The 27,736-nt window shown below is 29.7% G+C and overlaps 4 protein-coding genes across 4 annotated transcripts; 2 read left to right on the top strand and 2 right to left on the bottom strand.

Moving 5' to 3' along the window:
- Window positions 1-246: 246 nt before the first annotated feature.
- On the bottom strand, window positions 247-2,953 carry LOC112592378 (piggyBac transposable element-derived protein 4-like). The gene is made up of 3 exons (XM_025336404.1): window positions 2,743-2,953; window positions 1,272-2,638; window positions 247-276 (listed from the first exon to the last, which is right to left on the bottom strand). The coding sequence occupies exons 1-3, from the start codon at window positions 2,951-2,953 to the stop codon at window positions 247-249; spliced, it is 1,608 nt and encodes a 535-aa protein (XP_025192189.1).
- Window positions 2,954-9,871: 6,918 nt separating this feature from the next.
- LOC112592377 lies at window positions 9,872-10,561 on the top strand. The gene is made up of 3 exons (XM_025336402.1): window positions 9,872-9,923; window positions 10,007-10,210; window positions 10,395-10,561. The coding sequence occupies exons 1-3, from the start codon at window positions 9,872-9,874 to the stop codon at window positions 10,559-10,561; spliced, it is 423 nt and encodes a 140-aa protein (XP_025192187.1).
- Window positions 10,562-16,291: 5,730 nt separating this feature from the next.
- On the top strand, window positions 16,292-18,077 carry LOC112592376 (zinc finger BED domain-containing protein 6-like). The gene is made up of 4 exons (XM_025336401.1): window positions 16,292-16,433; window positions 16,626-16,798; window positions 16,938-17,416; window positions 17,543-18,077. Exons 1-4 carry the CDS (start codon window positions 16,292-16,294, stop codon window positions 18,075-18,077), a joined length of 1,329 nt encoding a protein of 442 aa, XP_025192186.1.
- A 5,728-nt stretch (window positions 18,078-23,805) lies between these two features.
- On the bottom strand, window positions 23,806-24,286 carry LOC112592383. The gene is made up of 2 exons (XM_025336409.1): window positions 23,932-24,286; window positions 23,806-23,855 (listed from the first exon to the last, which is right to left on the bottom strand). Exons 1-2 carry the CDS (start codon window positions 24,284-24,286, stop codon window positions 23,806-23,808), a joined length of 405 nt encoding a protein of 134 aa, XP_025192194.1.
- Window positions 24,287-27,736: the final 3,450 nt, after the last annotated feature.

Below are 27,736 nucleotides of genomic sequence, written 5' to 3'. Positions count from 1 at the left end.
AATGTTAGAATAGATTCCAAAAATAACAATAATTATTATTGCTCAGTGTATTTAGTATTACCCATAGGTTCGTTTCTTGTAATTTATGAAATATCAATTTCTGATACCCATTGGTTCTGTCTAATGTCTATTAAATATTAGTATTATTAGCAGTTTATCGCTTTACTACTCAGTCTATTCTACTTATTGTAGTTTAGTATTCAAGTATAACTATTTTTTTTAGTACTTATTAATTACTATCTAGAGCTACAGATCACGGCTGTCGGCTGCCATGGCCTGTGTACAACAATTTGTTTAAGTTAATTTCAAAAATATAACGGTAAGTAGATACTATATTATTTATTAATAACGAAGCCCTGTTTATTGAAAGATAAAAAAACAGTAAAGGTATATAAATAGTAAAATAAAAAGTAAATTATTTTTTGTTCTATAGTTAATACTCTAAAATATTCTAGAATAATAACAAATTATTATTGATAATATATATTATTTCACATTACAATAAAAAGTTAAACTATGATACATTATATTAGCACAGGTCATATTTAAAAATTATTGTAAAAAATAAATAATTACATGTATAAAAAGTTAACACGTTGGCTACCAATCTGTTTTTCAACCAACTTGCGCTAGTTACCATGTGTAGTACTGGTAACTCTCACATTGTTTTTCTCGCTATACTGTGGGAGTGACCGGTGACACTCAGCTTATCTTAGTTTAGTACCTTCAGTATATACTGTTAGCGTGCTCTATTGGATAAAACTATAAACGAATAAAATCTTTATTATGTTATTTACCTTGGGGTATAATGGGAAGTGCCGGTAACTCCCGATTTTTAAAATATGTACATTTTCATTATGCATATGATTTTTTATTAAAAAAAACACACAAGGATCATATTAAATGTTTTATATATTTAATGTAATAAAATAAAATACAATCAAAATGTATTAATGACTACTTTTACATAATACTATTATTGTACATGTATACTTATATAAAATATTAAATAACATCATAAGAATCTTTTAAATGTTTAATAACATAATATTTACTTAAAATTAAATAGTTTTTAAATATGACACTTGTCTTGGTAAAAAAAAAAATACAACACTTGTCTTGGTAAAAAAAAAAAAATACAACACTTGTCTAAATAAAAAACAATTATATGACAAATTTAATAACAAATTTATAACTTATTTATGATAAATTTGAAAACAGTCTATACAATAATAAGGGTTAGTTTCACATGTCTCACACAAGGTATTCACTTGTTTACATTTTTTTTGTGCCTCATTTCTTCCTAACTCTTTTCTTAATCGTTCATAGCAACCAACACATCTACTCCTTTTTTTCTTATTACTATTATTCCTATACTGATTATTTTCAACCAACTTATGTTTATTAGACCTCGGAGAAATAATTTGATCATCAACTTTTCCTAAAGCCATAATAATTTCCTCTCTAAATTCAGAAATTTGTTTTTTTTTACCTGTAATTTGTTTGTGTAGTATCATTGCATTAATTACTGATGTTCCTAATAACAAATGAAATGCTACTTTGTGGTACCACCGAATAGTTTTTCTGAAAGGAGAAAAGTAGCTGGTCATTTGATCGGAGACGTCGATGCCTTGTTTATGTTTGTTATAAAATATTATACTTTCTGGTTTTTTTATGGGTTCACCTTTCCTATTTTTTTTCCCTGTTTCCAATATATTAATACCATGTTTAGTAGAAATCATCCTTACTTCTCTTTTATCCTTCCAGACACTTGCTACAACACCTTTGCTATTTACTTTTCCTTTTATTTCTCCCTTTTTAATTTTTGCATTCATCACGTCTTTTGGCAATTCTCTGGCATTTTTTCGTAGTGTACCTACCATATGGGTATTGTTTTGGAGTAATGTATGTGCCAATTTTAAGCTAGTATAAAAATTATCAACTATTAAAGTCCTGCCTTCATTTAAATATCCATCCATTAATTCCATAACAACTTTTCCTGCAGCAGGAAAGTTTGTCTGAAGAGATAAATTAGAATCTTTTCCACTATATACAATTATTTTATATGTATACCCTATAGAGTCACATAATTTGTATAATTTTATTCCATACTTTGATGATTTATTAGGTAAGTACTGTCTGAAAATCAACCTGCCTCGAAAAGGTATCATGGATTCGTCTATAACTACATTCTCACCAGGAATCTTAGAATCACTGTACGTTTTCATCAACATATCTACTAAAGGTCTAATTTTGCCTAATCGATCATGATCCAAAATGTCATCATTATTAGCTAAATGAAAGAATCGCAACAAAAGTTGAAAACGATTTCGAGGCATCAGTAAAGGAATGTAAGAGTTTTTATATAGCAATTTTCGACACCAGTAATCACTTAATTTTGGATAAGTGACTAGTCCTGTATACATGACTATGGTCAACATTTTCTTTATCTCTAAATGGTCAGTAGCCACCCAATCTCTTTTATATTTTTTGGCTTGTCTATTTGTTTCTCGCACAATCATTTCTATAACATCATTATTTAAAAATAGATAAAAAAAATCGATCGGCTTACTGTCTGGACCAAGATTACAAATATTTCGATCGTTACCAATGTATGGGAATGTTGGTTGATGTACATCTATACAATTATAATAAATATTGTAACCGAATATTATATACAAAATAATAATGATTTAGTGTAAATTACATTTATTTTATTATTTTATGATTTATTATACATACTTGAAACATAAAACCAGTGATCAGTTTGCATTTCCGTAGTCTGTTCGTTATTTGAATTTTCTTCAATATCATCTTCAAAGTCAAATTGACTATTTTCAATAACATCTTCTATTGATTCATCAGAAGAATCAGATAAATCACTAGGAATAAAATCACTTCCAGAATCTTCAAATTCGGTTTCAAGTGCTGATAAAATTTCATCGGAATCCATTTTACGTAAGGTAAAATGTACGTAAGATAAAATTACGTAATTTTACGTAAAAGGTATAGTTTTAAAATTACGGATAACTTTACGCAGCAACTAATGAATAGGGACTAAACAAATTAAACAATAATACAGTGTACAGTACTGCAGTAACAGAGAATCTAGTTTGGCTATAAAAATAATAATATTAATAAACTGTAACCAATATAATATGAAATGAACAATAAATGTATATATATATATATATAATACTCTAGCTATAATTATACCCAATTGTCGTCGTCGTCGTTATCGATAATCTTCATGCGAAAAATAGCTTTAAATAAGGCTTATCTAAACATTAACGTAAACAAAATCTAAATACAGCGTTCAAAAATAGATATTTCGTTGAAGAACCATGAAATATTTCTGAGAGTCCCCGGTAACTCTCATATGAAAAACTATGAAATGTATTCATTCTGTACCATGTGTGTCACCGGAACTTCTCACACCAAAACAATTATACTAATGATCCCTATGTAATCTACATCAAAATGGTCCAAACAGAATATTTTTATCTTGCTTAGTTATGGAATTATGGATTTGGTACGCAATAGAAGTTTTTAAAAAATTAGCTCGGTAGGATATGCTTGTTTTGTCGAGAAGCACCGGACATACTCATGGTAGCCAACGTGTTAATAATTGTTAAAAAAAATATTAAATAATAAATAATTAAAGTATATTTAACATTTAAATGAAAAGGTACTATTCTATCACTTAATATATAATATATAGTTATGTTACAAAAACAACTGTCATATTTATAAGATAATATTAAATTAGTTATTATAATATATTATGATTATAATATATATGATCACATTCAGTATTTACAACTTGGCTAGTTCTATTGGTATGATTAATAGCTTCTATAATAGATATCTTTTCCTTTTCAGTTGGTTTTGACAGTCTATCACTGGTTAATTTTCGTTTCTTTCTTGTTGATTGAAAACGTTGTTGATCTTTATTTCTATGACTTGGAATGTCAGGTAATTCTGAGAAATGGGGCCCAGATGAGTTTGAGTTTTCAGACACATTTTTATTTGATTGTAAAATCTGAATAGCTTCTTCTATTTTTTTACAGGCTTTAAGTTTGCCTTCATCTGTAGCAGAATTAGCAATTCCTAATGCAGCATTAAGTAAAGCTGTTAATTGGCTAGAAGCTGACACAGTATCTCTTAGATGAGTTAATAATTGTTCCTGTAATCCCATTACAACACTATTATTATGACTTTAAAAGGCTGAGGTTGTTACTTCTTCATTAGTAGTTAAACGGGTTTGTTTTTTATAAGATATGCGTATACAAGCATGAACATGTTTACAAAACTTCCCCTTAATTTTAAAATCGATGCATGTACAGTGTAATAATGAATACATATTTTCATTCAGGGCATTACAGAGGACAGCCATACAACTTCTATGGTCATTAATCGACACAGAGTATAATGTTGGCCCAGAAGATGACTGTACAAGCCATGTTTTCTAGTCAATTATTTTTATTTTGCTGTCCTCAATTTTGTTGCTTTGATAATGACTGTGGGCAATTTGCTCCATTCGGAATGTAGGCTTATTTTTTGCCATGCGAATGATACGTTCAAACATCATGTCTTGAGAAAAGCGCATTAGAAAGTGACTTATTTATGGACTCACCTGTTCTGATTTCCATGCATGTAACAATATTTAAGTTTTTTGTGCATGGTTTCTAAAAACATATTGGTATTTAAGGCGAGATCACTTCGATACCAAAATGCTCACTGCTCAGGTCGATGAGTATAGTGTTTTTTAAAGTAAGCACCAAAATTATGAGTGTCAATATCATCGTTACACATTGCCAGAAAACTTTCTAAAGACTTATGAAATTGTTCAACATCCAAAATTTCTATGAGTGTGCGGCAAGCTTTATATACTTCAGACTACTTCATTGGGTCTGGTATTTTATTGAGGTTGTTTCTCCAGCTTCTATCAATATGCCAGTTGCAAATTAAATTGTGTTGAGGCTTGCACATTATCTTTGTCCAGGAACTGATATATGTTGGAGCATCAACAGACATCAATATTTTGGCAGGAATAAGACCCATTTTTCCCTTTACAGATTTAAAAAACTAAGAAATAGCTACAGAATCAATCTTGTTGATACAGAAAGCCACTGAACATCCAGCTCCAAATTCATCAATGGTAAGCATTGTTGTGAGCTGGAAGTCATGTTCTGTTGTCCCATGAGTGCTGTCTATGCAAACTTTGTCAATAGCATATTTTGATAATACATCTTGCTGATATTTTGTCATTAATACAATCATAAAATCATCTTTCAAGAGATCATAGTTTTTTTCGCATCCTTGCATTTTAAAATATAAAACAGGTGAGTCCTCTACGAGTGCCATCTGTTCTTGAACCCACATCTCAGTGCTGAACGCATCATTCTTATGTACTACATCCCTATCCAATTCAGAGTCTCTAACAATATTGTATAAATCTCTTTTATTGACAATATGCAGGTGGTGGATATTCTCATTTGACACTATTGATTCACGGATGTCATCTAGGATTCGATCAAAAGTCACTCCAATTTTTATTTTACCAGCCAGTTCATCACGTTCCTCTTTAGTCAAATGTAAAAATTTAATTGACTTGGAATGCCCCACATGTATCTTGCAATAATCTATTGTAATGCGGCCTTCAATATTAGTTGCAACTATTCGTGCAGGATATCTTGAACCAATTTTACTAGAATGTGACCATTTCAGTCTTTTACCTGTGCCTGTTAACCGGGATGATCCTGATCTATAACATCCATAGTATAATCTATTTCCATTAACTCGTTGAATGGTAAAAAAAGCTAGATCTTCTTTTTCAATGACACTTTTTAAAATCTGAATCATAAAAAAAATATACATACCGTGTGTCCGCGGAAACAGGGTACACTTAACCACTTATTACCCTGTACATATTTTTCAATTCTGTTTTCGGGACATTAAATTAGACTATTGGATCTTTAATTTCGATGACTTACAATTTCTTTTACTCACGTATTTTACGCATGCGTAACACAACTTCACTTTTTTTAAATGGCAACCCCTATTTTGAATATCATTTTCGGATTAATGGATTTTTTTAAAGTAATTTTGATCTAATAACTACTACTCTCAATCCAATATTGACCGAATGAGAGCGATTTAAAATTTTAAAAAAAAAAAACATTTATAAAAATTATTTTGTTAACATTTATTATTTAATTTTAATTTTATTATTTTAAACTCTACTACACATTTTTTATTTACAATTTAATTTACAAAAATCATTAACATAAATTACTCGATAAATTGTTCGAAAGTCCCTCCATTATTTAAAACGCATGCTTCAAATCGACATGAACATTCACGATTAGTTGCTGACAGTATTTGATTTTCAGTCAAGAGATTACTCGCGTGTAATTTTATTTTTTAAGTCTTGAATGTTGATTGGAGGATCAGTATACACGGCATTTTTCAAATGTCCCCACAAAAAAAAAATCTAACGGTGTAAGGTCAGGTGACCTTGGAGGCCACTCTACTGGTCCATGTAATGCAATAAATTTTTCACCAAATCTTGCTTTTAAAAATTCTTGTACAATTCGGGAATTATGAGCAGGTGCCCCATCTTGTTGATAGTACATGTTTCTGCGTGTATCTAAGGGTAAATCATCTAAAAAAAGTGGCAAATCATCACGCAAAAAATCTAAATATCTTCTTCCCGTTAAAGTTCCATCGTAGAAATGAGGCCCTAGTAACTTTCCACCAATCATACCAATCCATACGTTTGTACCCCAACATGTTTGAAAGTTTGTAGGAACAGCCCAGTAAGGATTTTCATTCGACCAATAACGATTATTTTGCTTGTTTATTATTACTCCATTATTAGTAAATTTACTTTCATCTGTCCATAAAATATGATTAATTAATAATGGATCATCCTCAGACGCCACCGTAAACCAAGAAATAAAATTTAATCTTTTTTCTGGGTCTGTTATACGTAAATGTTGGACAAAGTCTGGTTTGTAAGGGTGTAGTTTGTATTTCTTTAAAATCTTATAAACTAATGTTTTGGATACGCCAATTTCACGTCCAACGTGTCTAACAAACGAACGTGGGTTAAGATGTACATATGCCAAGACTTGATTTTCAATATCCTCATTTAAATTTGGATTTGCACGAGTTTGTTGTTCAACAACATTTGTTTTATTGAACAAACCATTTTCTTTTAACGACTTTTCAAGTTTTTGAACATAAGTATAATGAGGGTGGTACCTATCTGGATATTGGCGAGAGTACATCGTTATTGCTTCACGTGCATTTCTGTTATATTTTCCATAAATTAACAGTAACTGAACTTTTTCATGATTATTCATGATTGAATTTTTATTTTGACAAAACTCAAACTTTATAGGTATTACCAATTAACAATAACTAACAGAAAACGTAGAACTACTAAGACCGCAATGACACACGACTCTGATAATGAATATCGTAATAGGTCTTTAAACAAAAAAATATCTATGTAATGGCATTTTAATAGGCATGGGTAGATTACGAAAATTAACTCTAAAATTATGACAAAAATAAATACAACTAAAAATAAAATGGGTAAATATTCATATGTTTATGAATGTATGATTACGTCGATTTGAAGCATGCGTTTTAAATAATGGAGGGACTTTCGAACAATTTGTCGAGTAACTTATGTTAGTGATTTTTGTAAATTGAATTGTAAATAAAAAATGTTAACAAAATAATTTTTTTTTAAATTTTAAATTTTAAATCGCTCTCATTCAGTCAATATTGGATTGAGAGTAGTAGTTATTAGATCAAAATTACTTAAAAAAAAATCCATTAATCCGAAAATGATATTCAAAATAGGGGTTGCCATTTAAAAAAAGTGAAGTTGTGTTGCGCATGCGTAAAATACGTGAGTAAAAAAATTGTAAGTCATCGAAATTAAAGATCCAATAGTCTAATTTAATGTCCCGAAAACAGAATTGAAAAATATATACAGGGTAATGAGTGGTAAAGTGTAACCTGTTTCCGCGGACACACGGTATTTAATGTTTATTATAATATATAAACATGGATAACAATCATTACAATAAGAAAAATGAAAATATTTACCGTTAACAGACTCAAAGACCTTAGACACAACCTCCAAGTGTACATCATGGTCTATTTCAATATGCTCGTGAAGCTTTGATGTAGCATTAAATGTTGACTCACATAAGACATTTCAACGGCGCAAGGCTTTTATATTCATTTTCAGCTGGATGAATTTGGCGCATATGTTTGATTAAATTGCTTTTATTGCTAAATTTAACATCACATAGCTTGCAACACTCCATCAATGAATTGTCCCTTTGATTGTGTTCAGTTCGAATATGCTGGTTAAGAGATTTTAGGTCCAGAAATGTTTTTTTGCACCTAAAGAATAAAATTAATGTGAAAATAGAAAGAGCATTCAATTTTTATGGGTCCTGATCAACAGTGATTTAAGGTAATACCACCAGTAAGTATTCTACTCAATGTTCGAGATAGTTCCCTAGTTTTTTATTAATAACTTACTCTGAACAAGTTCCAGGTGTTATGTATACTGTCAAAATGTCTGCGTAACGTTGAATGTTGTGGATCTAGCGAAATTGTTGTTACATTTTTGACGACAGTTTTCAACATTTTGTGTTTACAATACAAATACACATAAAATAACAAAAAATATATAAAAATCAATAAATGCAAAACACACATTTTTAGTTAATTAGTTCATATTTGCAAAATACCGCCACCAGTATTCTACTCAATGTTCGAGATGGTTCCCTAGTTTTTTGTTAATAACTTACTTGGAACAAGTTCCAGGTATTTTATGTATATCGTCGATATGTCTACGTAATTTTGTGGATCTAACAAAATTTTTGTTACATATATGGCAACAGTTTTCACCCTTTTGATTTGTTTTTTTATCCATATTGCAAAATAAAACGTTAAAAATTATATAAAAGAATATTAAACGGTAATACAACAATAACAATTTTTTTTATTATTTTATGATATGCAGATTGGAGGCAGTTGTCCAAAAAATGATAAGAGCATCAACCGAAAAATATGTTATAGTGATAACAGAGAATTGATAATAATGTGCATGGATCAGGGTGGTTTTGATTTGCTCGTCACATTCTTATCTATTATTTACTTATCTACGTATGATTCCGCATTGTGAAAAGTGAAATTGTTGTATTTACTATTTAACGTACCTATTTTAAATTTTGTAATTTAACGATTTAGTGTACCTACTGTATTATTTTTATATTATTGTTTCGCTGCGTGTAATGGAATATGTATTATCTTGTTATTGTCTGCGCTGTGCGCGATAAGTGCAGGGGTTTGTATTTTTCTATGCATGTTATCTGAATTATAATTTGGATAATATGCGTGGAGGAGTATGGACATTTGCACTTATCCCGGATAATTGTACGTCTATCGGCAATAAACGATTCGGTTTTTCATGCCTTCTGTCACAGAACACGAGACCGACTTGGTGTAATCACTGATTCACCAGGTATCTTCTCGTATTTCTGTCACAGAACACGGAACCGACCCGGTCTAATTGCCGATAGACTGGGTATAAAAGACCCCACGACACGACCATCACTACCATTTTCTGTCTTTTCGACTTTGTAGTAAGACCCACCCGGGCAGACTTGCGCAAAGTAGGAAAAGCGGCCTCCCAGACCACACTTATCGGACGGTTTGTGACTCGGTCAATGGTGCAATAGTCAGAGTAAATCCGGCATAGCATCGGTCAACACATCGTCTGATAAGCCCCCTTCCCCGTCGTGTCGTGGCGTCGTTCTAACAATCATCTTTAATTATGCCACCCAAAAATTCATCGAAATGTGTTGTGAATCATTGTAAATCAAAAGGTATGTAACAATAATATAGTACTTCTATTGTAGTACCTAGTTCTAGTATCTACTATTAATTAGTAATTTAGTTTATGCATTAGATGTTGTTTGTCACCGATTTCCGAATCCAAAAACGGAATTGCAAAGATTGGTACAGTGGATGAATATAATAGGCTTGAAGAACATTGATCCAGAATCCGTCTATAAGAAAAAATTTATTTGTGAGAAACATTTTACGAGTGATTGCTCAAGTCCTGGCACAAAAAGGCTTAATGCTAATGCCTACCCTTCAACCAATTTGACAAGTATGTAATAATAGCTAATATTTTTGATGTTATTGCTGAATGCTGGGAAATAGTATTAAGGGGTATAAATGAGTGGTTGGAATAATATATCTTTCATTTTTTATCTTTATGTAGTTTATTTTTATATATCAAATATAATTTAACTTGTAAGTTTAAATGTATAAAATAAAGTAAAATGTTTAAGATTTAAATGTCGAACTGCCTATTTACTCTCCACCATCAACGGTAAATGTGTCTTCTGCCTCAGAAATTGTAGGAGATTCTTGTGAACGATCTGTCCAATCTCAACTTGTTGATTCCGGTGTATCTGGAATACATCTACGTATTAGACACTTCATTCATCAACATTGATTTAATAGGTATGATTCCTATATTTTATAATTTATTTTTTTTTTATATATAGTTAAAAATATTTATTAATAATAAGTGCACTGCTGTATTAACAATGCTCTATATAGATGATAGCGATGCTTTGTTAGTTGTAGCAATATTCCTTATGCTAATGCCAGAACTGTCACTAAAACTGCTCAACCTTGCTATTCTCCAAAATATACAGTTGTGAAGAAGAATCCAGGTTAATAATATTTTTATTTTGATAATCATGTATGTTGTATTTTTTTTAGGTTTCTATATAATGCATTACTTACCTATCCTTGTAATTTATTTTTATGGTTACCAATTTATAAGAAATTAATTAAAAATCATTAAATAATAATTTTGAAAATTAAGGTATTAGATTAGGGTTGCCATACGTCCCGGTACACCGGGACATGTCACCAGTTCATGACTTCGGTCCCGGTCGTCCCACTAGACCCTACAAAAGTCCCGGTTATGTGTAAATAATATTAGTACCAATAATTATTTTTATAAAAATTATATTTGTATTCTAAAACCATGAATTTCACGTCGGACACTCCTATCTTATCTTCACTGATAATAATTGAACTGTGCTATTATGGCATAATAGAATAATTCTATTTATGTCAGTCAACATGCATGCATTGAGTTCGCATTAGTTCGAATCTAACCAACGTCGTTTGATGTCTGTATTCAGTGTATTCTCGTTCATCGTGATTTTGTAGTTTCGTATGGTTTTACAATTTACAAATAGTCAACAATGCCAAAGAGAAAGTGTCATTTTTCCGATAATTACACCAAAGAATGGTCGTTCATAAAAAGGGGTCGAAATGAATATGAAGCACATTGCACAATATGCAATATATTTATTTCCGTGAGTCACAGTGGTAAGACTTCAATACATGACCACAACAAGTCTAATACTCATAAGTCCAATATATCGATAGCGTCCTCTTCACGAGATATTTCAACATTTATGGTTAAGGAAAACACTCCAGAAGATATTTTAGTCTGTGCCACAGAATTAACAACAGCTTACAAAGTTGTTAACCACCATCATTCATTTAATTCTTTGGATTGTAACACAAAACTTAATTCAAAACTCTATCCAGATTCAAAAATTGCCGCAAAACAATCAACTGCGCGGACTAAAGCAACAGCAATCATCAAAAATATATTGGCACCACATTCTTTGCAAACAATTAAAGAAGAGATTGAACAAGTTCCTTTCTATGGAGTTCTTACGGACGCTAGCAATCATAATGCGGAAAAATTGTTTCCTCTTATAATTCAATATTTTTCCGAAACAAAAGGTATGCAATTAAAATTAATAAAGCTTAATTCTTTGGAAAATGAAACTTCATAGATTATAGTGAAATTTTGTATTGATACATTAAATAATTTAAATATTTCTTTACATAAACTAATCGCGTACAGTGCAGATAATACAAATACTAATTTTGGTGGGAGAGACAGACATGGAACAAACAATGTTTACTTTAAACTTCAATCCATATTATCTAAAGATATCGAAGGCATAGGTTGTCCAGCTCATATTTTACATAATACAGCGTCTACATCCGCTGACGTACTTTCTGTTGACGTGGAGTCTATAGTACTTAAAATTTATAAATATTTTTCCATATTTACTGTAAGAAATGAACGTCTTAAATCATTTTGTGAGGAGGCTGATGTACATTATGCTAATTTACAGTCTCATTTGAGAACTCGATGGCTGTCTTTGTTGCCAGCAATTGAACGTATTCTACAGTTATGGGAACCACTAAAAAATTTCTTTCTCTAAGAAACAAGACCACCAAAAGCAATCGTCGATTTTTTCAACAATCCGTTGTCACAAATTTATTTCTTGTTTTTACATTGTCAAACATTTTTATTTGAGAAACAAATCAAAAAAATAGAAAAATCTGATATTATCATTATAGAAGTCAAAAAAATTATAAACGATTTAGAACAAACACTTTCAGAACGCGCCGAAGCTAACTTTTTGGGAATCAAAACTAAAATTGAATATAATAAAATAAAAGACGATGCTCAGCTTTTTGTTTCGATAAAATTATTCGACGAAAAAGTCGATAATTATTACAAAACGGCACGGGAGTATGTAAAACAGTGGAGTAACCCTCTTATACAATTTGAGGTATTTTCATGGATGGATCTTACTTCTTCGCTGCAATGGCAAGAGTCTATCGCATCTAGAGGTTCACAAGAAATCGGGTCGTGCCTGATGCACTACATAAAAAATTTTGTTAAAACTGAAAAACTTATCATGTACTCGGACCAGTGTGGTGGGCAAAACAGAAACATTAAGCTTTCATTAATGTGCAACTATATAACTACAAGTCCAGAATTTAAGGTATCCCAAATTGATCATAAATTTTTATGTAGTGGACATTCCTACCTACCTTGTGACCAAGATTTTGGATTGATCGAAAAATCAAAAAAATACTATCCAAACATTTACATTCCCGATGACTGGAAAAGTGTAATAACAAGTGCAAGGAAGATAAAACCATTTACAGTTGTTGAAATGTATACTAATGATTTTTTTTCATCCAAGAGTTTGGAAAATAATATTACAAGAAGGAAAATTTCTAAAACTAAAGATAAAGTGGAATGGCTTAAAATGCAGTGGCTTAGATTCGAAAGCTCTCAACCTTTCAGTTTGAAATATAAATATACAAACCAAGAGGAGATAGACTTTGATGAGCTAGACTTAAAAAAAAGAACATCTCGAGTAATAACTAGCTTAGAACTTTTACACCCAACTGGTAATTGTATAAGTGTAGAGAAGAAAAAGGACCTTCTAGAACTTATGGCTTACGTCCCTCCAGTACACCACGCTTTTTTTCAAAGCCTCAAGACTTCGAATGAGGTACCAAATGACGTCTTTATACGTACACAAGAAGATAGCGAGTGAGAAAAATTGCTTTCACTACGAAGTACGTAAAATTTTAAACTATTTTTTTTTTTAATTGTTTTTAATAATAATAAATTGTTGGAGTATTCATTATAATTTTGTTTTATTTTTATACCACGGGACTGTGATTTATATTACTTTAAAAATTGTACTGTTTTCAAACTAAAGATTTCTTTCAAATTTTATCTTACGTATTTTATTATTATATTATATTACTTTTATGTATCAAGTTGTGACTTAATATTTAAAAAAATAAAAAATAAATTTTATTTTATATTATCTAATTACGTCATATTGCGGCCTAACCATCAGCCAATGCATCAATGCTATACTGTAAGAGTGGCCTAAGTCACATTTTCTCTATTTATTATTCAAAAATTTGCATGTGTAAGTATCTTGATGAAAAAAAATTCAATTATAATTATTAACTGATAATCACACTTCTTAATAATAACATAATTTTATGAGAAAAAAATCATCGAAAATATACTTAATAATAAAACGCATATAACTTAATTACGCACGCTAGTCAGTTAGGCCACTTTTGCTCTCATAGCCTCAATTCGTTTCACGTAATTTGAAATAAAATAAGACATATTTAATTTTACATATTTCGTCATCTATACATATTTTTACATAATTAGGAAGATTTCCGCTTTTATTTTACATATTTCGTAAATTTTGATAATAATTTTGATGGTTTAGTAGTGTTATACATTTAAACTTCGATAATTTTAACCACATTTTATAATATTTATTGATTAGAAAATAGAAATTAAAAACAATGAATTATATTTTAACATATAAATCCCAGTCCTATTGATAATATAACATGTTGTAGTCGTTTATAAGTTGTAACCAAATTGCAAATCTTTTTACAACTGTTATTTAAATACATACCAGAGTTTATAATCCATTTCCTTGATCCAACTTCATTAGTAGGAAATTGGTGAAATATTTTTAGAGAATTATTTCGCGTATTCTGACATCCTCTGTACATGCATCTGTCACCACCCATATTTTAATTTATTTAGATTGAATGACAAATTTTAATGAAAAAAATAACACAAGACAGGAGTAGTGAATAGTGCTTTACACGACGTCGGTAAGCAAACAATGTGGTCAGTAAATTATCAATGTGTTTACTGTTTACTATAATAGATATTTTAATTTTAACAGTGCAGTTATAAATAAACCAAATAATAAATATACACAACGCGTTTAATGCGGACGAACAGTTTTATGTGGAGGAAATATTTTCGATATGCCTTTACTATTTTCGGAGATTTATACACCACGCCAGTGTTTGTCCTAGCAGATAGGTACATTTAAATTGTATAGTTTTAGACAGCTCTTTTATTTTCCCCATTTCCTATCTATCTTAAGAGGACACTACACCCGAATGTGTTATCTCCATCGTACAAGTGCTTAGCATACCAAATTTTACACTCAGCAGATCACGTTTATCTCCGTCAATTTAAAATTTAGAGTGAATTGACCTATTAAAAAAATACAAGACACAAAATTCAAACATCAGACGCTTATAAAATATGAAATTATACAATTTTTTTTTTTTAAGTAAGTACGTTACTTATGAGGAAAAAATTGAGCAAATTTGTTACTCTCAGAATCTAAAACACGCATTCTGTGCACAAAACGTTGAAAAATTACGTATTTAAAAAAAAAAATAGGTTTACGTCCGTACAGTGTGCAGTTTGCGCGTAATATACTTACAGACGTCTAGACAAGTCAATAGTTCATTGTTCAGTACCATATTTTGTTATTTTTATTTTTTTGATAATTGTTTTTAAGCTGCTTAATAATTTATTACTTAAAATACAATTTGTTAATAATTTGATTTGTACAACGTTATATAATGTCTAAGTATAAATCGGAAGTTTGGAAATACTTCGAAAAAAAAACTAATGGAAACGCTATGTGTAAAGTTTGTGGTAAACTATTACGAACTTCTGGAAATACATCAAATTTAATGGGCCATTTAAAAAGTTGCATAAACTACCTAGTGAAACAAATTTAAAATCTCCAAATAAAAAAGAAAAGGTAAGTACATTTTAAATAATAATTTTTACAAAGTAAAATTCATCTTTTTATCTTTATCCAATAACATATTAAGTGTATTATCCATAAGTTTTAAAATGTTGAAGAGAAAATGTTTGTTTCACATGCTATTTCATTCAGTTCAAAAGTATTTTTTTTTTAAAAACTATTACATTTATAAAAATTAAATGGATAGATTATTACTTCTGGATATTTTAAATAATTAAAAATTTACAAATTGATAGTTTACAAGAACAATTTTAAAACAATTTTAATAAACAGGACAGTAAAACAAATATAAAATACAAAAACTCAAGAAATCACAATTATATTGGTGGTACCTAAGTTATTTACCATCATACTTATATAATTTTACATTTCAACTGTATACACAATACTTAGTGATTTTTTAAGCTTTTAAAACAATTTGGATGTCGGGCATGTTTAAATTGTTGGTCATCAGTCTCACCAATATTAATACAATAAATGTTCTTATTTATACATAATAGTATATTTATATCTAAATATAAGACTTCTATTTGAATTTTTATTGATTTATTTTTAAATTTTATAATTTTTTATATTGAATCATGTCACAGTTTACAAGCAATCACTTAAGTTAATACTAAATGCAATACTTGTATTAATCTACAGTTAAAATTACTAAGGTGTTATTTAGCTTTAATTATTACCTATAAGTATATTAATTATAACTACTTAAACAGGCAATGAGTTCATATTGTACTCCTGGAATCAGAATTCAGAACAATATTGATGATCCAGAGCCACAAACTCAAGAAACTGCAAACATTTCTAACGCATTGCCCTCTGATGTATCTGTCTTAACTTATACACAGTCTCCAAGCGGAAGTACCTCCTCAAATGTTACTGAAAAATTCATGAAACAGCCTACTCTAGAATGGTCACTACATAAAATATCTAGTTTTTCAAGTTAGTATTTATTAATAATTAATAAAATTAATTTATTAATTTGATTTTGCTAATTTCATCAATCCTGCTAATTATGCATTTATGTAAATAATTATTTATATATTTTAACAGGCGGAGGGCAAAAACACATTAAAATAACTGAAGCAATTGTATATTTTATTTGCAAAGACAATCAACCGTTTTCAGTCGTCGATGACATAGGATTTAAGAAACTGATGAAAGAAGTTGCACCGCTGTATAAAGTTCCTACTCGAAACACCATAAAAGCCCGGGATCCTACAGAAGTATGATGTTGTATCTTCAAACTTTAAATATTTTTTAAAAGAAATTGAAGACATAACTATAACTACGGATATTTGGTCCGAAATGATGACTACCAAAAGCTATCTCGGAGTTACAATACATTTTATACATTCTACAAAGTTATGTTCTGCTGCATTGGGTATTTTTGAATTATCAAAATCTCATTCAGCCAATTATATTTCTCATGAGCTTTTAAATATATTAAATTTGTGGGATATACCCAAATCTAAGATTTTGGCTGTAGTAACAGATAATAATTCTACAATGATAAAAGCAATAAAAGAAAATTTTGGAGAAAATAAACATTTACGATGTTTTGCTCATTCAATTAACTTGGTTGCCGAAGGATCTATGAAAAAAGTTGATGGATTACTTGATTTGATTAGTAAAGTAAGAAATATTGTAAAATTTATAAAAATAAGTGTGAACTGTTCTGACGAATTGAGAAAATTGCAAGAAAAAGATGGAGATAATATAAAAAAACTTATTTTAGATGTCGTTACTAGGTGGAATTCTGTTTATTTCATGTGCAAACGATTTTTAGAACTAAAAGAAGTAGTGAATCAAATTGTATTAAAACATATAAATGCACCTCCAATGTTGAATGGTCAAGAAATTGAAAATATCAAAGAAGCAGTTAATATTTTAAAAATTCTTGAAAAAGTAACATCAGAAATTTCGGGGCAAAAATATGCAACAATGAGTTTGGTAATTCCTATTATAAGTTGCATCAATGATAATTTAAGTACAATGTTACCAACTTCCAGAATTGGAGTAGAGTTCAAAAATGCTATAACTGATGAGATGAAAAAGCGGTTTGAATTTATTGAAAAAAATTATTTACTGTCTGTTTCAACTATACTTGATCCAAGATTCAAAAATATACATTTTAAAGATGCTCTAACACTTTCAAAACATTTAAAATTTATAAATAATTCAATAAATAGTATTAGTTCAACAGTAGAAAATGATCATCTTTCAACTGATTCTTCTGACTCTACTTCGGAATATGGTACTATAGACTTATGGGGACATCATAAAAATTTGGCTCAAAAATCACTTAAAACTTTTGTTGATAAAACTAATCAAGGAAATCAAAGACATTTAGGCCCTGAAATCACTATGTATTTGTCTACACCAGTATCTCCATTAAAAACAGATCCATTGATTACTTGGGAAGAATTAAAACCAATGTATCCATTAATTCATAAATTAGCTACAAAATATTTATCTGGTGTTAGTACATCAGTCCCAAGTTAAAGGCTATTTTCTTGTGCTAGTAATACAATATCAAAAACTAGAAACCGATTATGTGGAAAATCTGCATCAAAATTGATTTTTTTAAACAACTTGGCCGATCAATTTTGGCTTCTATCTGAATGACTACATTTATTTACATTTAAAATAATATATAAAAAGTGTTGTTATAACTTGGGATTTTATTGTAATTATAATTTGACTGTAAACTGTATTTATTTAATTTTCTTACACAATGTTTTTTTTAATTTTTCAAATAAATAAGTATATAAATTGAGTTGATTGTGTATGTTTAAATTTAAAATGTTTATAATTAATTTAGCTTATGGGTTATAACAAAGAATAATATTTTTTTTCCTATAAAATGTATATTTGTTTTTTTTTTAAAACATCGATGTTCACAAAAATATTGCCATCCCTGACTACAGCGCCTCATAGCGTTACCCGACTCTTATCGTTCCCGACTCTTATCGTGCCACCGAAAAAACGAGCGGATCACTGCAGCTAGTTCCAAGTTACGTACGCGCATGCGCACCAATTCCTATTATCAACATATCTTATCAATAACTGATAAGCACTTCGAAATTTTACAACTGTCAAATATATGAAAATATTAGATTATCCATAAAACAAGTTGAACTTTATCTTTATTCTATTATTTGTTATTAGTTACTGATAGCTGGAAGTTTTGTTATAATTTAATATTTTATAAATAGAAGTCTGTACATTCTAAAAAAAATTATCTTTGCTGTGTTATGTTTGTTTTAATAATTTCATAAATATTATACATAATGCTAGATTATTTTGTAATTTTCACATTATTATACAGTACTATAATAATAATAAATAATGATACCTATATGATAAATAGAAAAGACATTATTAATGTTGAAATGCCTATGAATTAACATTTAACTATAACACCTTAGTTAATATATTATTATGAGGTAAAGCTTTATCAATAGCAACTCTCAAACTTATTTTTGATTCATTATACATTTTTCCAGTGGTTTTTTTTAATTTGAAGATCTATTATACAAGTATAATAAATTATAAATAATGTTACAATAATATTTTATATAAATATTATTTTATATTAGTATGACCAGATTAACTTTTGACGACTACCTTATTAACTAATTAATGATAATAATTAATAAATAATATTGAGACATATTATTGTAAAACTGTAATAATATTATTTATAAATTGTAAATAATTATTGAAATAATATCGGATTGTGCATTTGACAGTTGTAAAATTTCGAAGTGCTTATCAGTTATTGATAAGATATGTTGATAATAGGAATTGGTGCGCATGCGCGTACGTAACTTGGAACTAGCTGCAGTGATCCGCTCGTCCGAAAAACCGCTCAGTGAACAATCTATAGTATTTATAATCAATGATACAACGTTGACCGACCACTGACCACGGCTAGGAAGAAATATAATATTTGTTAAATATCACCTGGAGTGACACCGGAGTAGCATTTTTTGTGTTCAACGTCGGTTTTGAAACACAGTATTTTTTAAACCGTGCATACACTGTTAATCAACGTTTAAGAAAAACATTTACGGTTCATCCAAAGTGTTTTGGTGTTATGGGCAAACAAAATAAATAGTTTAATGTTCAGTGTCGGTTTTAAAACACAGTGAATTTTAAACCGTGCATACACAGTTAACCAACGTTTAAGAGACATCGCAGACTACAGACTTTATATCGGCCGATAGTTTGGTCGGGTTCTTAATCAGTACAAAGTTGTATGCAAGAGCGCACATTATAACGATTTAAAATCGGCCGATAAATAAGTTTGATGGACTACACGATTGCCTTCAAACTGAACTGTTGGTAAACTATCGGCCGACTGCTTAATCAGTATTGCGATAATTTCACGCGCGCACTCTGCCGATTTTTATTCTGCCGACTCGGCCGATTCACTAGAGCTTTGGAGCGGGAAGGTAGTACGTTGTCGCACGATGTCGATGCTTGTAGAAACGTCTATCGAAAATTTGATAGAAGAAATTGAAAAGAGACCTGCACTATACAAAAAACAATTAAAAGAGTACTCTGATATAAATCTGAAGAAAAAACTATGGGAGGAAGTGTGTGAAGTAGTTATTCCCGATTGAAATGAGCTTGGTGGCCAGGAAAAAATAAAACAAGGTAAGAGCAATGGCATGAGTGCCATCAATCAAATTCATTATCAAATGAAAAATAATGATCTACAAATAATACTCTAAAATTATAATTATAATTACGTATAATAATAGAATAATAGATATAAATATACGTACAATAGATACCAAATTTTGTTAAGTATAAATAAATTAAACACGTTTTAAAAATAACTACTTATATCAAAGTTTCCACGACACGGCGGTGCGATAACGATGTCACAGTGATTATTTTTATATTATTAATTTTAATTTAGTTTTAACAAAAATGCAACATTAGCTTACACTAAAAATAAAAAAATAAAATAATAGTGCTAACAATATCAATAAAAATAATTACAAATTCACGGTCACCGCCACCGATCCACACACACACACACAAACACTCATATTACGCTAGCTGTTATTTTTATATTTATTTTTGTTTTAATTATATTGTGTTTTGTGAATTATATAATATTATTTAAATTAATTATCGGCGCGTTATCTGCTGCCGCCGGCTCGCCGCGCCGGTGCGCGCAGATTAACGCGGCCGCCGCATTAACTTGTCTTTTGTCATACGTCGTAACGCAAAGACCAACGTCCGATTTTTTCTTAAATTATTTTTTCTGTTGTGAAAATCGAAGTTATATTTTTTATTATTTATTGTGTGCGCGAATCGCAGCCTTTAATTATTAATTATTATTTATTTGTTACTTATACTATACGTCTATACTCTATATTCGTATTTTTTTACATACATATTGTGTGCGCAAATCGCCACTTGTATTATCATTAATGTTCTTATTGTTTTTTCGTATTAGCATCTGTGTGTGAAATTATTATTATATAGCTAGGTAGCAGCTGGCCAGCAGTGCGCCGACAAACTGTGAGCTTTTATTATTAGTTATTTATTATATATTTACATTCATTGAGCCAAAAGGGCTAATTACTATTATTATTATTTATTTATTATATATTTACATTCATTGAGCCAGAAGGGCTATTTATCATTATTTTTTATATTGTGGCTCTAATAGCTATCTTTTTATTATTTATTATTATTATATTTTTGTAGTAGCTCTAACAGCTACTTTATATTATTATATTTTTACATGTTGGGCCAAAGGGGCCGTAATTACTATTAGTATCTTATTTATCATTATTATATATCCTATTACCGTAACAAGTATTACCATTTATTTATATTGAGTTACCTGAGTCTCCTAGTTTTAGTTTACACACATACATATATACACACACATACACACACCACCCACACACTAGCACTCGCAGGATTTGCTCGGCGAACCTGTCCACTTCCTGTTGAGTGCTATACACATATACACGCAAACACAGGTCGGTCGGTGTGTGACTGTATAATAGCGTATTGATATTTTGGTGACCGGGGCGCGCATACTTATAATTAGATGCTCCCGGCCCGAACAAATAGCGTATACACTATATTAAAATTAGATCATGTATAGTTTTATTTATTAAAATAAGTAGATTACCAAACATACAAATTAAAAAACTTGAAAATTATTAAATGTAGATAATTAGTTACATAAATAACTTAAATTATAATAATTATAATAATACAAAAACTATATTACATTATAAATATAATTAAAATGAGTGAGTTTGTTTTATTAATTTACCTATAACCAAATAGTTGATAGTTATTACACTTTGTCATATTGACATGAAATGGCGTCTTCTTGAGAAATAAAATATGAAGACATGTACTGTCGCACACTGTCCGTATTATTTCTCCCACGGTTGTTTTCATTAATTATCGTTAAGTTATCCATGGGACAATTGTAGAGAGTATTTGTAAATTTTACTCCATCTTTAATACGTACATAATTATGAAGAACACAGCAGGCTTTTATAATACGAACACAAAAATCGATATTCACATCAATTGGGCGGTGAAATATACGCCATTTGTTTACGAGAATCCCAAATGTACACTCAACCACACAACGAGCTCTTGTATGTCTATAGTTAAAAATTCGCTTGGTATAGTTTAAATTTCTTTTGGCATAAGGTCTCAAAATGTGATTTCCAAGTCCAAACGCTTCATCGCCAACGATAGAGAATGGAATGACATTTCCGTCATCATCATTTGGCAAATGCCTCCCGGAGGGTATTAAAGGACCATGAAACAAAAAAATGATTTTGGCTTAATTAATAGTTAGTCAATTACTATAACTAACGGTGGTACTAAAATGTGTATACGTCGATTCGTTAAGGCGCTAGAGCCAAAGAGAGATAGCCGCGTGACGTCACAAGATCACACGGCGCGGCGGCGGCGTATACTTTTACACAGGAATCGCCGACGCGGTCTAGATTATTTATTTATAACTTTTGTTATATTCAATTATATTATAAGCAACCTCGTAGTCACAACAATAAACAGACGTACCTAGACAAATACTCTATTTGGTTAATTATATTTTTATCCAAAATAAGACTTATTCTATGTTGACGAACGTCAATCAACCGCATTTTACGTTTATACGTCTTCGTAAACGGACGTTTTTGCAACTATATTTTCGTCGTTGGGATTTTGTTTAACGAGGTAAAGTAACGTATTATACAATTATAATCATTTTTATTTTATTTATTAATAATAATAATTTTTTAATTACATATATATTTTATGTAAAGTTGAAATAAGTATAAGTACCTATATTATGTTATATTATATTTTAATCTATAAGAAGTGTTCTCGCATAAGCAAAATATGTTTTATAACAATTTTTATTTGTTATTGACAGTGTATTACAAATATTTAAATATGTCAATACGTCCATATAGTTCTGAGCCCACTGTGAACGATATTGATATGGCTGATATTCAGTCTGGTAGAAATGAACCCGATATACAAGAACAATTTGAGGGTCGTTCAAAAATTAATGCAAACGACTGGTGTTTATGTAATAAATGCATAAGGTTTACTACTGACCAAGAGTGTATTTATTGTTTTGAGTTAGAAAAATTACATAAATTACTACTAGATAGTGACAAAAAAACATGTATAACGGAGATAAGCTCATTTTCCAAAATTATTTTAGATGAAGAAGTAAGTCATAAATTAGGTACCTACATAATACAAACACAGTAGATTCAGTTTTTTAATTTTGTCCTCGATTTTTTGATTACGTTTATTAGGTTCTTAATATTGCACGACAACAAATCATTGTTAAATCGAAAAATAAAAGTAAAAAAAAAAACGTTATCTTCATCACAACCAACAAATAAGATGTGGAGGTATATTTGTTATAAACAATTTACTTATTGGATAAACTCGTGGAATTCTTTAGGAAAAGGTAGGATGACTACAAGTCCACTGATAATATAATGTAATATGTAGGGTTCGGGACTTATTGCACACAAGTTTTAGGAAATATGCATGCACATATGCACTTAAAATAACCGAAATATGCGCAAAAATATGCAACTAAATATTTTTTTAAATACAATTAAAAAATTTGATTTATTCATTTAAATTTACACAATTTTTTGTAATTAGTTATTTTTGGACAGCAAATACACTATATCAACAACCATTATATTAATGAATTCGACTGATGTTCGATTTCATTTTCTTCCTCTTCTCCTACAATGAAAAAAAGGTTTGGTTTTTCTTTAATGTATTAAATTATTATTAAATATAAAAATGATGAATTGTTTACCTGTAAAGTTTGACTGTACAATAAGACATTTTCTGATATTACCAAATTTAAATGCACGACGGTTGTTGGTCAGCATATTTTTATAAATTGAAAACGAACGTTCCACATCTACTGACGTTATCGGCGCATATTTAAAATATACCAAGTCATTTAATTTCAAATCTTCAGGTAAACCTTCAAAATTTTCTTGGTCTCCAGATAAAATATTTGATATTTTAACCATCAATTTGTAACCCTCATTTTTCCCCAACACAGTTTCTATTTTTGTTTTTACCGCTGTTCCTTGTGCTCCATTTATTTGAGTTAATTTTATTTTTGCGTCTTCTACTATCGAAATGGAATTGGCAAGTGACATTCCTTGTTTTTCAAGACACGTTATAGCGTTTGGTAAGAATGAAAAGTTGGATTTGATGAATACAAGTTGAGTTTGAATATGTTGTTGTTCGATGTATTTTTGTGCAGTCTCGATAGATATTGCATCATCTTTTTTAAACGAGTTTACAATCGACTTTACAGTCTCAAAATGTTCGCAATAATAAAGGGCAGCTTGAATCCACGTGCCCCACCTCGTTAATACTGGTTCAGGTGGCAGTGGTAATAATGGGGCAATATCTTTAAAAATTTGAACGCGAGATGGAGCTTTTTTAAAGATTTTTTTTACGTTAGCAATAATTTTATCGACTTTAGGATTTAGAATACGGACGGTTTCAGCCACTCTGTGTAGACCGTGGGCAAGGCATGTTGTGTGAATCATTTTTGAGTACAATGTTTTTATTGAACTTGCAGACTTAACCATATAAGGGGCAGCGTCAGACATGAATAATAGAACATCGTCATGTTTAACACCATCGGGCCATAAAATATTCATCGACTTATCGAATAATTTAAAAATCGTTGAATGATTTGCTTTTTCTAGCTCTTCTACGTTTAACAAAAATATTTGACCTGGTCCATGTTCTTCCAGTGTACCAATAATAACGTTAGCTACAAATCTACCGGTTACATCTGTGGTTTCGTTTATGCTAACCCAAATTTTTTTTCCGTCAACATACATTCTAATTTTATTTAGTGTTTGATTGTAAACATCGTCTACGTAACCTTTTCGCAAAGTTGACTCAAATGGAATGTCTTTTCCTGTGTATTTCAATAGAAATTCTCTGAATTTAGGATTGTTTAATTTATTTAAAGGAATATTTGCGGAAAGCAAGGTATTACACAAATCATGGTTAAAAGAACTTTTTTTAGAAGTCATAGCAGTACCAACTAGTTGTTGTGATTTATTTTTCATTTGATCTTGCTTACGTTTTTCGGCAGATTTATGCTTTTCCGTCTTCAAATGTTGAGTAACCAAATATCGCCGATCTGTATTTATTTTCGTTTCACAAAATTTACAAAATAAAATGGTTCCATCACTTGAAAAAACTTTTTCTCCAAACTCGGTGATATATTGTCTAATACGCGTATTGTTCGTTATTTTCGGCATCTTTAAAATTACGAAAGCTACAAGAATAACGATTTTAAAAGCCACGACGCACAAAACCAAACTGAATTCTTATTTTCCTTTTACATAGTATTACCTTAGACGATTTACGATAACGATAGTATAGGTACGCAGAAATAATTAGGTATTTCCCTAGTTGCCAAATCCAGTTAGTTATTATCTCATATTTATTAATAAACCGAGCTATACGAAGAAACTGTTTAGTGAAAACTGATTAGTCTATATTGAACAACACATGAAAGTAAAAAAAAAATTATAGTTAATCTTTAAAATAAATGTACTTAACATAAAACAAAAACTGCGTAAATATGCTATAAATAACAAATAAACTGCCAAAATTGGCAAATATGCATTTTGCTCAGAAAATGGCAAAATATGCGAAAATATGCAATTAAAGTTTTTGTATTTCAACCCGTTGTGACTTAAAACAAATTTAAATCTTACTTAGACTATTCTGCAGTCATTATTAAGCAATATGCAAATGCAACAAGTCCCGAACCCTAGTAATATGTTAACTAATGCTTTTAAATAGGTTTAGGAACGTATAAATACAAGTGATTAAATTTTTGGTTTTATATAGGTAATCGTATTGTTATTCCATCGTGTGTTGTAAATAAAATTCGGCAGAAATATCCGGAACAAGACGGTTGTTATGTTGGTTATAAATTGTGTACACTGTAAACATAATATATTAGTTATATAATATATTTTATTATAAACTTATTATCATTATGTAATAAACTATTATTAATATATAAAATATAAATATTTCAATATTCGAATTATTAATGAGAACACTTCTTGTAATTAAGTTTTTAAACATACAACAGGGTTTTTTTTAGTGTGTAGTGAGACACATTTTGTGCAGTGAGAAAAGTCATTGTGCAATACAAATTGTTACTTTGTGCAGTGCAAATAAGAATTTCAGTATGATATTTATTGTATATTATAAAATAATATTTTGTCTAAAATTGAAAAAAAAAATTTAACAGGTTGACTGCCACGACTATTTTTACATACTTGATAAAATGTTCATGTGACACATATATGGGTCACACTTGATTTGCCGTTTTTTTTTCCGTGACCCTTATGTGTGTCACACAATACATTTCATATTTTTATCGTGTCTCACCGGTGGGTCACGTTTTCAGGTATTTTCTTATCAATTCTTTATCAGCAAAATTTTATAAATATTTCAGCACTGATAGCGCATGGAGATTATAATTTTTCGACATCACAAAATTAATTTATGTTGCTCACTTATAATCTCCTTGTAAATAATGTATTCAATATCACTGTCAAAATATGTCATATGATTATTTACCAAGATATAGATAAGAATGTGTTGTTAAGCCTGTATTAGTGTCTCACCATTCATATTGATAAAATAAGTCAAAATGTAAAATAATAACGGTTATTATTATTAATTATTTTTATTCTGTGATACTCTTATATTTTATTTTAGTATTTTTAGTATAAATTATTATTCATAAATATGATTAATGATATTTTTGATGCCCTCAATGAGAGTTATGACGAGTCATTATTTTCAATGGACGATACTGACTCTGATCCAATTTTAATCTGTTGGAATCAGTGATTCAGAAAGTGATTCAGATATAGATCCAGAAGGCATTTCAGAGGTATAATTTTATTTTTATTTGTTATTTATTATACTTAAATTTGTATTTAGGGTGACTCAAATGTTGACATACCAACCCAAACATCAACAAATATTCTACCAGATTTAAAAAATTTGACATGGGGCCCAGCAGATAATGATATATGATTTTACATTAATCCTGATGGACTAGATATTGGAATTAATGATGATATTTTGTACACTTAACAATGGAACACCTATTGATTTTATTATTTATTATTGATGATGAAGTCATATCATTTAATTGTCACTGAAACAAACAGGTATGCAAATAAAAGTTAGCTTCACCAAATATAAAAGACACTCTAGATTACAAAATGGATTGACACCAACGAATCAGAAATAAAAAATTTCCTTGGAATCATAGGGTACAGTAAACATGCCAACTATTGCTAGTTATTGGACATCGTCTCATTTGCTAACTTCTCACTTGAATACATGTTATGAGTCGTAACCGATTTGAACTATTATTATCTCATATACATTTTCAAAATAATGATGTCGCTAACCTAAATAACAGACTTATAAGATTCAAAATATTTTAGATTTTTAATCAAAATTTAAACAATGGGTTATTCCATCACATGATATGTGTATTGATGAATCAATGATTGCTTTTCAAGGACGCTTGTTTTTAAACA

This window comes from Melanaphis sacchari, unplaced genomic scaffold, assembly GCF_002803265.2.
Source record: "Melanaphis sacchari strain LSU unplaced genomic scaffold, SCAv2.0 Contig173_pilon_pilon, whole genome shotgun sequence".
Classification (NCBI taxonomy): domain Eukaryota; kingdom Metazoa; phylum Arthropoda; class Insecta; order Hemiptera; family Aphididae; genus Melanaphis; species Melanaphis sacchari.
This window is presented reverse-complemented; position numbering and strand designations above follow the sequence as displayed.

Excerpts from the sequence above, each read along its gene's own strand:
- LOC112592378 (XM_025336404.1), bottom strand. The coding sequence starts at position 2,953 with ATGGATTCCGATGAAATTTTATCAGCACTTGAAACCGAATTTGAAGAT. Across the intron at positions 2,639-2,742 it reads TCACTGGTTTTATGTTTCAA|ATGTACATCAACCAACATTC; the intron begins GTATGTATAATA and ends ATAATTGTATAG. Across the intron at positions 277-1,271 it reads CACAAAAAAAATGTAAACAA|GCCATGGCAGCCGACAGCCG; the intron begins GTGAATACCTTG and ends TGTTGTACACAG.
- LOC112592376 (XM_025336401.1), top strand. The coding sequence starts at position 16,292 with ATGAGTTCATATTGTACTCCTGGAATCAGAATTCAGAACAATATTGAT. Across the intron at positions 16,434-16,625 it reads TACACAGTCTCCAAGCGGAA|GCGGAGGGCAAAAACACATT; the intron begins GTACCTCCTCAA and ends ATATTTTAACAG. Across the intron at positions 16,799-16,937 it reads AAGCCCGGGATCCTACAGAA|TTATGTTCTGCTGCATTGGG; the intron begins GTATGATGTTGT and ends CATTCTACAAAG.
- LOC112592383 (XM_025336409.1), bottom strand. The coding sequence starts at position 24,286 with ATGTCACTTGCCAATTCCATTTCGATAGTAGAAGACGCAAAAATAAAA. Across the intron at positions 23,856-23,931 it reads TGTACAGTCAAACTTTACAG|GAGAAGAGGAAGAAAATGAA; the intron begins GTAAACAATTCA and ends TTTTCATTGTAG.
- LOC112592377 (XM_025336402.1), top strand. The coding sequence starts at position 9,872 with ATGCCACCCAAAAATTCATCGAAATGTGTTGTGAATCATTGTAAATCA. Across the intron at positions 9,924-10,006 it reads GAATCATTGTAAATCAAAAG|ATGTTGTTTGTCACCGATTT; the intron begins GTATGTAACAAT and ends TTTATGCATTAG. Across the intron at positions 10,211-10,394 it reads CCCTTCAACCAATTTGACAA|ATTTAAATGTCGAACTGCCT; the intron begins GTATGTAATAAT and ends AAAATGTTTAAG.